The sequence below is a fragment of the Penaeus japonicus genome, unplaced genomic scaffold, assembly GCF_977035675.1.
Source record: "Penaeus japonicus unplaced genomic scaffold, GWHDUDI00000001_assembly GWHDUDI00000019, whole genome shotgun sequence".
Taxonomy (NCBI): domain Eukaryota; kingdom Metazoa; phylum Arthropoda; class Malacostraca; order Decapoda; family Penaeidae; genus Penaeus; species Penaeus japonicus.
In genome coordinates this window covers 5,079,673-5,092,172 of record NW_028234421.1, presented here as the reverse complement: position 1 = coordinate 5,092,172, position 12,500 = coordinate 5,079,673, and the positions used below count along the sequence as shown (strand labels likewise).

The 12,500-nt window shown below is 45.0% G+C and overlaps 2 protein-coding genes across 2 annotated transcripts in view; both read right to left on the bottom strand.

Moving 5' to 3' along the window:
- The window catches only part of LOC122263864 (uncharacterized), a 9,875-nt gene extending 2,125 nt beyond the window's left edge, over nt 1-7,750 (bottom strand). The window contains exons 1-11 of the mRNA XM_086547060.1: nt 7,661-7,750; nt 7,298-7,545; nt 6,062-7,117; nt 5,469-5,944; nt 5,097-5,352; nt 4,784-4,947; nt 4,297-4,318; nt 4,043-4,094; nt 946-1,059; nt 582-829; nt 1-408 (exon numbers count right to left, since the gene is read on the bottom strand). The exon at nt 1-408 is cut by the window's left edge and continues 690 nt beyond it. Coding sequence (XP_086403186.1) covers nt 1-408; nt 582-829; nt 946-1,059; nt 4,043-4,094; nt 4,297-4,318; nt 4,784-4,947; nt 5,097-5,352; nt 5,469-5,944; nt 6,062-7,117; nt 7,298-7,545; nt 7,661-7,673 — 3,057 coding nt within the window. The 5' untranslated portion in view covers nt 7,674-7,750. The remainder of the gene's footprint in view (nt 409-581; nt 830-945; nt 1,060-4,042; nt 4,095-4,296; nt 4,319-4,783; nt 4,948-5,096; nt 5,353-5,468; nt 5,945-6,061; nt 7,118-7,297; nt 7,546-7,660) is intronic.
- Nucleotides 7,751-10,954: 3,204 nt separating this feature from the next.
- The window catches only part of LOC122263870 (uncharacterized), a 3,139-nt gene continuing 1,593 nt past the window's right edge, over nt 10,955-12,500 (bottom strand). Inside the window, exons 3-6 of the mRNA XM_086547271.1 lie at nt 12,406-12,500; nt 11,813-12,288; nt 11,441-11,696; nt 10,955-11,292 (exon numbers count right to left, since the gene is read on the bottom strand). The exon at nt 12,406-12,500 is cut by the window's right edge and continues 967 nt beyond it. Coding sequence (XP_086403397.1) covers nt 11,128-11,292; nt 11,441-11,696; nt 11,813-12,288; nt 12,406-12,500 — 992 coding nt within the window. The 3' untranslated portion in view covers nt 10,955-11,127. The remainder of the gene's footprint in view (nt 11,293-11,440; nt 11,697-11,812; nt 12,289-12,405) is intronic.

Below are 12,500 nucleotides of genomic sequence, written 5' to 3'. Positions count from 1 at the left end.
CTTTGGTGCGGCATAGGTGGGCACAGGGGCAGCATAAGTTGGCTTAGGGGCGGCATAGGTGGGCACTGGGTTAACATATGTTGGTTTGGGAGCAGCATAAGTGGGCACAGAGGCCACATAGGCCGGCTTGGGAGGAGCATAGGAGGGCACTGGAGCGACGTAGGCCGGCTTAGGAGCAGCATAGTCAGGGGTTGGGGCACCATAGGAGGGCTTGGGAGCTGCGTAAGATGGCTTCAGGGGCTTCGGGACAGCGAAGAAAGGTTTAGGGGCAGGGTATGAGCCCTTGATGGCGGTCGACTGGGCATGGGCGGCCTCGTAGTTGAGGTTGGCGTAGCTGGACGTCACGTGGGGGGCAGAGGGACGCCCGTAGTGAGACTCCACCGCCGGAGGGTAAGTCTTCTTGTCGCACTGAGGGAGAGAGAGGCACGGCTTATTGCGTCATCTGATAATCAGATGTAGTATTGTTTATAATTATGATAGAAATAAGAAAAAAAAAATATTTTTTCCAATGAAAATAAAGACAATCGAATCTCCTAACGCATCGAGTGGACATGTCACAACCTAAGACGCTGGTCACTCACGTCAGGACCGATGCCGAGGATGCACAGCTTCTTCCCGAGGCCCAAGAAGCGGCCTTCCCTTCCTTCCTGGACGCCTTCGGTCGCCTCCTCCGGGAGGTCACGTGACTCCACTTCCAGCTGGACGTCTGTTGGGGTTGCGGGGTTGGCGGGGGTTGACGGAGGCTCCTGAGAGGCGTCTGAACCCCACGACCACTCGTCAGCCCGGACGCTGACGGCCAGCAGCGCCGTCACCAATAAGCTCACCAAACCTGTGATTATACGAAGAACACATTGTAAACACATAACATAACACAACATTCTTATCAACGGCGTTTCATCATTCCAGAGAAACGGAACGATGTCATAACCGGAGGAAGCAACGCACCTTTGAACTTCATGATGAATGCAATAAATAAAACGTAATGGCCGGTTCTGCGGAAGGCGTGGCTGGTGTCAGCGGACGAAGGAGGAACTGTGTCTCGGTGAGCTTTGCGTCGCGCTTATATAGTGGGGAAGGAACCGTGACCTTCGCTCGTGAGGATTCCCGGAGTCGCCGCCTCCTGGGTCAGTTCGGAGGTCATGAGGGAAAGAGGTATTTCAGGGATCGTCTCTCTCATTCTTTATCTATCTTTATGCGTTCCTTTCTCTCTCTCTCTTTCTTACTCTCTCTCACTTACAAAGAAAGTGTAAGTGAAAGTGTCTTACTCTTACTTACTCTATTTCTCTTACACTTTCTTTCTCTCTCTTTCTCTTACTCTTTCTTACTCTCTCTATCTTACTCTTTCTTACTTTCTCTCTCTCTCTCTCTTACTCTTTCTTTCTCTCTCTTTCTCCCACTGTTTCTTACTCTCATTCTCTAACTCTTTCTCTCTCTTACTCTTACTTACTCTATTTCTCTTACAATTTCTTTCTCTATCTTTCTCTTACTCTTTCTTACTCTCTCTTTCTTACTCTCTCTCTCTCCCTTACTATTTCTTACTTTCTCTTACTCACTTTTGTTTCTCTCTCTCTTTCTCTTACTCTTTCTTACTCTCTCTTTCACTTTCTTTTTCTCTCTCTTACTCTTTATTTCTCAATCTTACTCTCATTCTCTAAGTCTTTCTTTCTTTCTCTTACTCTTTCTTACTCTCTTTCTCTTACTCTTTCTTACTCTCTCTATCTTTCTTCTCTCTTTCTTTATCTATTTAACTCTCTCTCTTTCTCTATCTCTCTCGCCCTCCCCCTTCCCTCCTCATCTCTTTCTCTCTATCTTCCGTACTCACTCCCTCCCTCTCTCTCTCTTTCTCTCTCTCTCTTACTCTCTTTCTCTCTCTCTTACTCTCTCTCTCCGCTCTATCTCTTTCTGTCTCTCTCTGTCTCATTTTCTATGTCTCTCTCTTTCTCGCCCTTTCTCTCTCTCTCTCTCTCTCTCTCTCTCTCGTACCCTATTTACCTCTCTCTTACTCTCCTTCGCTCTCTCTCTTCCTCGCCCTTCCTTTTTCTTTTTCTCTTTCTCTTACTATTTTTCAATCTCTCTCTATCTCTCTCCCTCTCTTCCCCCCTCTCTCTCTCTTTCTCTTTCTCTCTCTCTCTCTCTCTCTCTCTCTCTCTCTCTCTCTCTCTCTCTCTCTCTCTCTCTCTCTCTCTCTCTCTCTCTCTCTCTCTTCTTGCGGACCTCGGACCGCGACCTTCACATAAGAGGGTTCCCTGACCCCCCCACCCCCCACCACGCACAACGTCCGGGTCATTCGTGGAAAAGGCGCTGAAGGGGCAGTGACATCCTTGTCTTTGGGGCATTTCGATTAGGGTATTTTTTAAAAGGTTTGATACAAAAGACGTTTCTGTTTAATTATGAACAACCTGATGCCTTTCTCACAACAATTCTAACCTCGTTCATGTCCACAGTACATATAGCATTATCATGCTCTAAAACATCGTATTTAGGAGGTTAGACACTTTTGATGGACATTCACCTACTACAAATACTCCTTCTCTTTCCTTTTAGACAGGCGACAAACATGTTACTTTCCCCATGATTAAAAAGTCTGGAATTATTGAATGTTTTGGATATATAATTTGATTCGAATCAATATGGCAAATTAAGATTATGTATTTGAATACGATCATGAAATATTTACAGAAACCTATCAAAATTTCACAGTAAAGTAACTCACAATTATACGTTTGAAACATTAAAATTCGACTTTCCATCAGGCTATATGGTAATTACTATAAGTTGGTGTCTTTTCGGCCATTTTATATCATTTTCCCTATTATTCTGTTTCGGATGACATGCATGATCATACCTATTCCATCTGTGTTTCTCCTCTTCTACCAACTATACCTTTCTGTCCTCCCACCTATTGCTTTTTAGTCTTTGCTTCCATTCCTGACTCTTTTAAGGCGGGTGGGGGGGAAGTGTGCGCAAGAGAACAGCCATTCCCCTTCAAAATCCAGATTGCTATTCTCATTCTAAAGTCGCTCTTAGTCATTCCATGATTTACCTGCCAGATTATTCATGTTGATCTGTGTCTTTCTATACGAACACCAAAGTTGCGATGCGAGATTCATGTGTTCGGATAACTTTATGTCATTTAATGCAAGGTAGATGGAATTGTGTTTAGAAGACTAGATGAAGTTCTTTCTTATAATGGGTTTTAACATCTCTCTAACTTTATTTCTCACTTTTTTCCTTTTTTTTTTCAGTCATTATCATAATTGTTTCGCTAGCGTTATCATAACACTACTGTTTTATCTGCTCCTGGAGGACTAAGTAAAGTACTTTAACTGGATACGAATTTCATTATTCATCTAATGGGCCACCAACCTTGTCGGTTTATATATATATATATATATATATATATATATATATATATATATATATATACACATATATACATATATTTCTATTTATATATATACATATTTATATATACATATCTATAGATATATATATATATATATATATATATATATATATATGATATATATATATATATGTATATATATATATATATATATATATATATATATACATATATGTAGATATATATGTAGATATATATATATTTTTTTTCTTTTTCTTTTTTTTGTATCACCATCACTGTCATCAATTTTAAACTGTTTTCGATTATCCACAATCCTGTAAAGTAGACATATACAGTCTCCTTCTCTCTTTCTTTCTCTAATGATGTTTGGGAAAGAATGGCTCAGAATTTTGTGACGTGTGTAATTTGGTTTACTTTTAATTAATCCATAATTAATCCATAAATTTTCAGAAATACTTATGTCAAAATTTAGAGAGGGGAATTTTTTTTTCTCCAAATTTTGGTACGATTTGCAGAAATTTCCTTACATTTTTCTCTCACTCTCTGTCTCTGATCATGGATCCCTACTGCACGAAATGTCATAAGAATCAAACATACCTACTTGGTCTCTTTTAGCGTGGCATTTACAGTTTATTATCAAATAAAAAGTTTATTTCAGTGGCATTTTTATGGCACCGAAGCCCCTGGTAGGAGTGACTGACTGACTCGCATTCCTGTCAATAGGAGCCTGGCAGAGACCACGCAAAGGGGTTTCTTCGAATGATGTGTTCCAGTCGTGCTTTCATTACTCTGTGAGCTTATTTACACTTTTATATTTACATTGTTCTATTTACACCGACCTTTTACCAGGTTCTATTCCATTATGACTATTATTTTAAGAATAACACAGGCAAAATATCTGAATCTAATGAGAATCAATGTCTACTCACTAAGGTGTGGCGTATGCAAATACTGCATATGTACCCGCAAGTCTTTAGATGTATCTCATCAGGTATTGACTGACAATCATTAAAGCTCATTGATGACTTATAGATATAAGATGTATTAATTTTTACTTCCTCATAAAATACTTTGGCTCAACTTTTTTTTTTATATAATGTAAACAGCATCGATAGATGGTTTTGTATTTATTTTGACTGAGTGTAGTGTCATGGTGTTACCTGTTTCTATTTTTTTTATGTTATTCTTCCGATTTCGCCGCCTTCATTTTCAATAGGATATGAAATATCGATTGAATCATTTATACGTAATAATTTATTGATACAAATAATAAACATATTGCAATGAGATAGACTGAAAACCAGCAGCCTGATCCTATCGTAGTGACGATTATGGGGTAATTATAGTGGTGATGACGTGGTTTGAATCTTGATGACGTCATTTGAGCGGTTAGGAGCTAAAGATGACGAGTAGAGCTACAAGGAGCTGACAGCGGACTCGATCCAGTCCAGGTAATGAGCCACCTTGACGTAGACGCCCGGGACGCCCACCTGGCCGCACCCGACGCCCCACGACACCAGACCGGCCAAGCGGAAGGCGCCGTCGTCGCCGCGGCACACCAGGGGTCCTCCGCCGTCACCCTGAAAACCAAGTCGCTTCATTTTAATCAATTGTCCGCTGGGATTTCCCTCCGAGTTTTCATAAACAGCACATCAAAGATTCCAAACGAACAAACAAAATCCTTGGATGGTTAATCAACAGACATAAAATTAGCGAGAAGCGAACTCACCTTGCATGTATCGCGACCTGCCTCGCCTCCGGCGCATAGATTTCCTTGAGGAAGACTGTAGGTGGCACCCAAACGCGTGTGCTTGAGGGCCGTCTGGCACTGGTGGTGGGACAGGATTGGAAGCTCCACCTCCTTCAGGATGCTCTGGAACTCGCCGTCGTTCCCAAAGGCGTCCTTGCCCCAACCGGTGGACTGACACCTCTGTCCCACGAAAGTGCTGTAGGCGTCCGGGAGACACACGGGCGAGATGTGGGGGCTGTGGGCGGAGGGAGGGAGGGAGGATGTTAGTAATTTGCCACTTGGCACAGATGATATTCATTCTTTAAAAGCTAAAGCCAAGACAACACCAGATTAAGCCACCACTTGACTCACTTGGCCGCGAAGTCGACGTGATGGTCGAGGGTGATGATGGCGATGTCGTTGACCAGGTTTCCGGCGTAATACTGCGGGTGGACGAGGAGGCTGGCGGCCCTGAGCTCGATGTGGCTGAAGAACTCGGAGGCGGCGCGCACGTCCCACTCGCCCAGACGAACTGTCAGCTCCGTCAGCTGCAGATTACTGACGCAGTGGGCGGCGGTGAGCACGTGCCGGTCGTCGATGAGCGCCGCTCCACACACGTACATGGCCTCGCCCTTGTCCTGCCTCAGGATGGCCGCCTGCCACGGGTGTTCCCCGAACTCTGTGTCGCCCTCCACGAACGAAGGGTTCTTGACGCGGCCGAGGACTCCCTGCGCTTGGCTGCGTCCGCATGCGGCCACCTGACGGGACTGAGGCGAGATGGGGTTGCGGCAACACACTTGGCCGACGCTGCAGCTGCCGGAACTTGGGAAGTAGCCTGCGCTGTGTCTCTAGAGGGAAAAGAGAGAGGAAAAGTTCAAGACGACGGCATGCAGTATCTGAAGGTTTAAAGAAAAGTTCAACGTCGGTGTTCAGGTAAAGGCTTAAGGTAGGCCGAGAAGACTCACCTCCTGAGGAGTGTCGGTGACGTTGGAATCGTGGTGGTGAGGCGTGAGCAGATCCCTCCTGACGCGGGTGGTGTTAGCGTCGAGGGCGTGATCGGTGACGTCGTCCTCGAGAGGGAGAATTGTAGTGACGTCGTTCTCGTCAGGAGACACGGTGACGAGTTCGTCCTCGGAGACGGGGACGAGGTCATCGTCGGAGACGTGGGTGGCGTTGGAGAGGATATCGGTGTGGCGCGAACGGGCGTCGATGAGGTCACTGAAGTCCGAGAGTTGGCGGGACACGACGTCGTGGGCGTAGCAGGAGGCGGCGGGCACGCAGACGCAGTCCTCGCGATGGGCGGGAGTGTTCGCCTCGAGGGTGGGTCCTGGAAGGTGCAGGTGAGGGTGGAGGGTGCCTTGGGAGCCGTGGGCGGGGATGGGCCCGGCGGCAGAGTGAGGCGGGAAGGGCGCGATGGGTCCGGCGGCAGAGTGAGGCGGGAGGGGCGCGATGGGAGAAAAGGGGATCTGGTTGAGGTGGGTGTGGGTGTGGATGTGCTGCACCACAGAGGTGGGTGCAAGGTGAGCGTGGTTGGGAGCGGTATATGCTGGCTTTGGGGCAGCATAAGTTGGCTTAGGGGCGGCATAGGTGGGTACAGGGGCAGCATAAGTTGGCTTAGGGGCGGCATAAGTGGGCACAGGGGCAGCATAAGTTGGCTTTGGCGCGGCATAGGTGGGCACTGGGTTAACATACGTTGGTTTGGGAGCAGCATAAGTGGGCACAGAGGCCACATAGGCCGGCTTGGGAGGAGCATAGGAGGGCACTGGAGCGACGTAGGCCGGCTTAGGAGCAGCATAGTCAGGGGTTGGGGCACCATAGGAGGGCTTGGGAGCTGCGTAAGATGGGTTCAGGGGCTTCGGGACAGCGAAGAAAGGTTTAGGGGCAGGGTATGAGCCCTTGATGGCGGTCGACTGGGCATGGGCGGCCTCGTAGTTGAGGTTGGCGTAGCTGGACGTCACGTGGGGGGCAGAGGGACGCCCGTAGTGAGACTCCACCGCCGGAGGGTAAGTCTTCTTGTCGCACTGAGGGAGAGAGAGGCACGGCTTATTGCGTCATCTGATAATCAGATGTAGGGGGATGTACAGTGTTTATAATCATGGTAGAAATAAGAACAAAAAAATTGTTTCCAATGAAAATAAAGACAATCGAATCTCCTAACGCATCGAGTGGACATGTCACAACCTAAGACGCTGGTCACTCACGTCAGGACCGATGCCGAGGATGCACAGCTTCTTCCCGAGGCCCAAGAAGCGGCCTTCCCTTCCTTCCTGGACGCCTTCGGTCGCCTCCTCCGGGAGGTCACGTGACTCCACTTCCAGCTGGACGTCTGTTGGGGTTGCGGGGTTGGCGGGGGTTGACGGAGGCTCCTGAGAGGCGTCTGAACCCCACGACCACTCGTCAGCCCGGACGCTGACGGCCAGCACCACCGTCACCAATAAGCTCACCAAACCTGTGATTATACGAAGAACACATTATAAACACATAACATAACACAACATTCTTATCAACGTGATTCATCATTCCAGAGAAACGGAACGATCTTATAACCGGAGGAAGCAACGCACCTTTGAACTTCATGATGAATGCAATAAATAAAACGTAATGGCCGGTTCTGCGGAAGGCGTGGCTGGTGTCAGCGGACGAAGGAGGAACTGTGTCTCGGTGAGCTTTGCGTCGCGCTTATATAGTGGGGAAGGAACCGTGACCTTCGCTCGTGAGGATTCCCGGAGTCGCCGCCTCCTGGGTCAGTTCGGAGGTCATGAGTATTTCAGGGATCGCCTCTCTCATTCTTTATCTATCTTTATGCGTTCCTTTCTCTCTCCCTCTCTCTTACACTTTCTTTCTCTATCTTTCTCTTACACTTTCTTACTCTATCTCTCTTACTCTTTCTTACTCTCTCTCTCCTACACTTTCTTTCTCTATCTTTCTCTTACTCTTTTTTACTTTCTCTCTCTTACTCTTTCTTACTTTCTCTCACTCATTTTTTTTTCTCTTCTCTCTTTCTCTTACTCTTTCTTACTCTCTCTTTCACTTTCTTTCTCTTTCACTTACTCTTTATTTCTCAATCTTACTCTCATTCTCTTACTCTTTCTTACTCTCTCTCTTATTCTTTCTTATTCTCTCTCTTTCTTTATTTATTTAACTCTCTCTCTTTCTCTATCTCTTTCTCCCTCCCCCTTGCCTCCTCATCTCTCTCTCTCTACTTCCGTACTCACTCCCTCCCTCTCTTTCTCTCTTTTTCTCTCTCTCTGCTCTATCTTTCTCTGTCTCATTTTCTATCTGTCTCTCTCTTTCTCGCCCTTTCTCTCTCTCTCTCGTACCCTATCTACCTCTCTCTTCCTCGCCCTTCCTCTTTCTTTTTCTCTTTCTCTTACTACTTTTCTATCTCTTTCTATCTCTCTCCTTTTCCCTCCCCCCCCCCCCTCTCTCTCTCTCTCTCTCTTTTCTTGCGAACCTCGGACCGCGACCTTCACATAAGAGGGTTCCCCTCCCCCCCCTCCCCCCAACGTCCGGGTCATTCGTAGAAAAGGCGCTGAAGGGGCAGTGACATCCTTGTCTTTTGGGCATTTCGATTAGGGTATTTGGAATACTTTAATTTTTAAAGTTTTTCTTCAAAAGTCGTTTCTGTTTAATCATGAACAACCTGACGTCTTTTTCACAATAATTCAGCCTCTAACCTTATTCACATCTACAGTGCATACAGCATTTTCATGCTTTAAAACATCGTCCTTAGAATAGGAGGTTAGATACTTTTGATGGATATTCACCTACTACAAATACTCCTCTTTCCTTTTAGACAGGCGACAAACATGTTACTCTCCCCATGATTAAAAAGTCTGGAATTATTGAATGTTTTGGATATATAATTTGATTGAAATCAATATGGCAAAATAAGATTATGTGTTTGAATACGATCATGAAGTATTTACAGAAACGTTTCAAAATTTCACAGAAAAGTAATTCACAATTATTCATTTAAAACATTAAAAAACGACTTTCCATTAGGCTATATAGCAATTTCTATAAGTTGGTGTCTTTTCGGCCATTTTATATCATTTTCCCCATTATTCTGTTTCGGATGATATGCATGATCATACCTATTCCATCTGTGTTTCTCCTCTTCTACCAACTATACCTTTCTGTCCTCCCACCTGTTGATTTTTAGTCTTTGCTTCCATCCGTGACTCTTTTAAGGCTAGGAGGGGATGTGTGCTCAAGAGAACAGCAATTCCACTTCAAAATCCAGATTGATATTCTCATTCTAAAGTCGCTCTTAGTCCTTCCATGATTTACCTGCCAGATTATTCATGTTGATCTGTGTCTTTCTATACGAACACCAAAGTTGCGATGCGAGATCCTTGTGTTCGGATAACTTTTTGTCATCTAAAGCAAGGTAGATGGAACTGTGCTTAGAAAACTAGATGAAGTTCTTTCCTATAATGGGTTTTAATATCTCTGACGTATTTCCCAATGTTTTTTTTCTTTTCTTTTCTTTTCTTTTTTTCTTTTTTTTCTGCCATTATCATATTTGTTTCGCTAGCGTTATTATCATATCACTACTATTCTTTCTGCTCCTGGAGGACTAAGTAAAGTAGTTTAACTGGATAACGAATTTCATTATTCATCTTAAAGGGCCACCAACCTTGTCGGTTTATATATATATATATATATATATATATATATATATATATATATATATATAAATATATATATATATATATATATATATATATATATATAAATATATATATATATATATATATATATATATATTATATATATATATATATATATATATATTTATATTTTTTTTTATATATTTATTATGTATGTTTGTTTGTGTGTTTTTTTTTTTTTTTGTATCTATCAGCATCACTATCATAATTTTATACTATCTTCGATCATCCACAATCCTGTAAAATAGACATATACTGTCCCCTTCCTTCTCTCTTTCTCTCTCTTTATTTAAAAATGTTTAGGGAAAGAATGGCTCAGAATTTTGTGACGTGTGTAATTTTTTTTTTCTTTTAATTTGCCCATAAACTAAATGTTTTTGAGAAATACTTACGTCAAAGTTTAAGGAGATTTCTTATTTTTATTTTATTTATTTATTTATCTATTTATTTATAGGGTACGATTTGTGTAAGTTCGTTTACATTTCTCTCTCTCTCTCTCTCTCTCTCTGATCATGAAACCTCACTGCACTAAATGTCATGACACATAGAATTGATCTCTTTTGGCGTGGCATTTATAGAAATCTTATTTCAGTGGCATTTCTTTTGGCGCCGAAGCCCCTGGTAGGAGTGACTGACTGACTCGCATTCCTGTCAACAGGAGCCTGGCAGAGACCACGCAAAGGGGTTTCTTCGAATGATGTGTTCCAGTCGTGCTTTCATTACTCTGTGAGCTTATTTACACTTTTATATTTACATTGTTCTATTTGCACCGACTTTTTACCAGGTTTTACTCCATTATGAATATGATTTTGACAATAACAAAGGCTGTGATCTCGGGCAAAATATCTGAATCTTATGAGAATCATTGTCTACTCATAGAGGTGTGGCGTATGCAAATACTGCATATGTACCCGCAAGTCTGTAGAAGTATCGCATCAGGTATTGACTGACAATCATTAAAGCTCATTGATGACTTATAGATATAAGATGTATTAATTTTTACGTCCTCATAAAACACTTTCGCTAAACTTTTTTTTATATAATGTAAACAGCATCGATAGCTGGTTTTGTATTCATTTTGACTGAGTGTAGTGTCATGGTGCTACCTGTTTCTACATTTTTTATGTTATTCTTCCAATTTCGCCGTCTTCATTTTCATTAGGATATGTAATATCGGTTGAATCATTTATATGTAATAATTTATTGATACAAATAAAAAACACATTGCAATGAGAAAGACTGAAAACCAGCAGCCTGATCCTATGACGATTATGGCTTAATTCTAGTAGTGATGACGTAGTTTGTATCTTGATGACGTCATTTGAGCGGTTAGGAGCTAAAGATGACGAGTAGAGCTACAAGGAGCTGACAGCGGACTCGATCCAGTCCAGGTAATGAGCCACCTTGACGTAGACGCCCGGGACGCCCACCTGGCCGCACCCGACGCCCCACGACACCAGACCGGCCAAGCGGAAGGCGCCGTCGTCGCCGCGGCACACCAGGGGTCCTCCGCCGTCACCCTGAAAACCAAGTCGCTTCATTTGACTAAATTGTCCGCTGGGATTTCCCTCCGAGTTTTCTTAAACAGCACATTAAAGATTACAAAAAGCAAAGAAAATCCTTAGATGCTTAATCAATAGACATAAAATTAGCGAGAAGCGAACTCACCTTGCATGTATCGCGACCTGCCTCGCCTCCGGCGCATAGATTTCCTTGAGGAAGACTGAAGGTGGCACCCAAACGTGTGTGCTTGAGGGCCGTCTGGCACTGGTGGTGGGACAGGATTGGAAGCTCCACCTCCTTCAGGATGCTCTGGAACTCGCCGTCGTTCCCGAAGGCGTCCTTGCCCCAACCGGTGGACTGACACCTGTGTCCCACGAAAGTGCTGTAGGCGTCCGGGAGACACACGGGCGAGATGTGGGGGCTGTGGGCGGAGGGAGGGAGGGAGGATGTTAGTAATTTGCCACTTGGCACAGATGATATTCATTCTTTAAAAGCTAAAGCCAAGACAACACCAGATTAAGCCACCACTTGACTCACTTGGCCGCGAAGTCGACGTGATGGTCGAGGGTGATGATGGCGATGTCGTTGACCAGGTTTCCGGCGTAATACTGCGGGTGGACGAGGAGGCTGGCGGCCCTGAGCTCGATGTGGCTGAAGAACTCGGAGGCGGCGCGCACGTCCCACTCGCCCAGACGAACTGTCAGCTCCGTCAGCTGCAGATTACTGACGCAGTGGGCGGCGGTGAGCACGTGCCGGTCGTCGATGAGCGCCGCTCCACACACGTACATGGCCTCGCCCTTGTCCTGCCTCAGGATGGCCGCCTGCCACGGGTGTTCCCCGAACTCTGTGTCGCCCTCCACGAACGAAGGGTTCTTGACGCGGCCGAGGACTCCCTGCGCTTGGCTGCGTCCGCATGCGGCCAGCTGACGGGACTGAGGCGAGATGGGGTTGCGGCAACACACTTGGCCGACGCTGCAGCTGCCGGAACTTGGGAAGTAGCCTGCGCTGTGTCTCTAGAGGGAAAAGAGAGAGGAAAAGTTCAAGACGACGCCATGCAGTATCTGAAGGTTTAAAGAAAAGTTCAACGTCGGTGTTCAGGTAAAGGCTTAAGGTAGGCCGAGAAGACTCACCTCCTGAGGAGTGTCGGTGACGTTGGAATCGTGGTGGTGAGGCGTGAGCAGATCCCTCCTGACGCGGGTGGTGTTAGCGTCGAGGGCGTGATCGG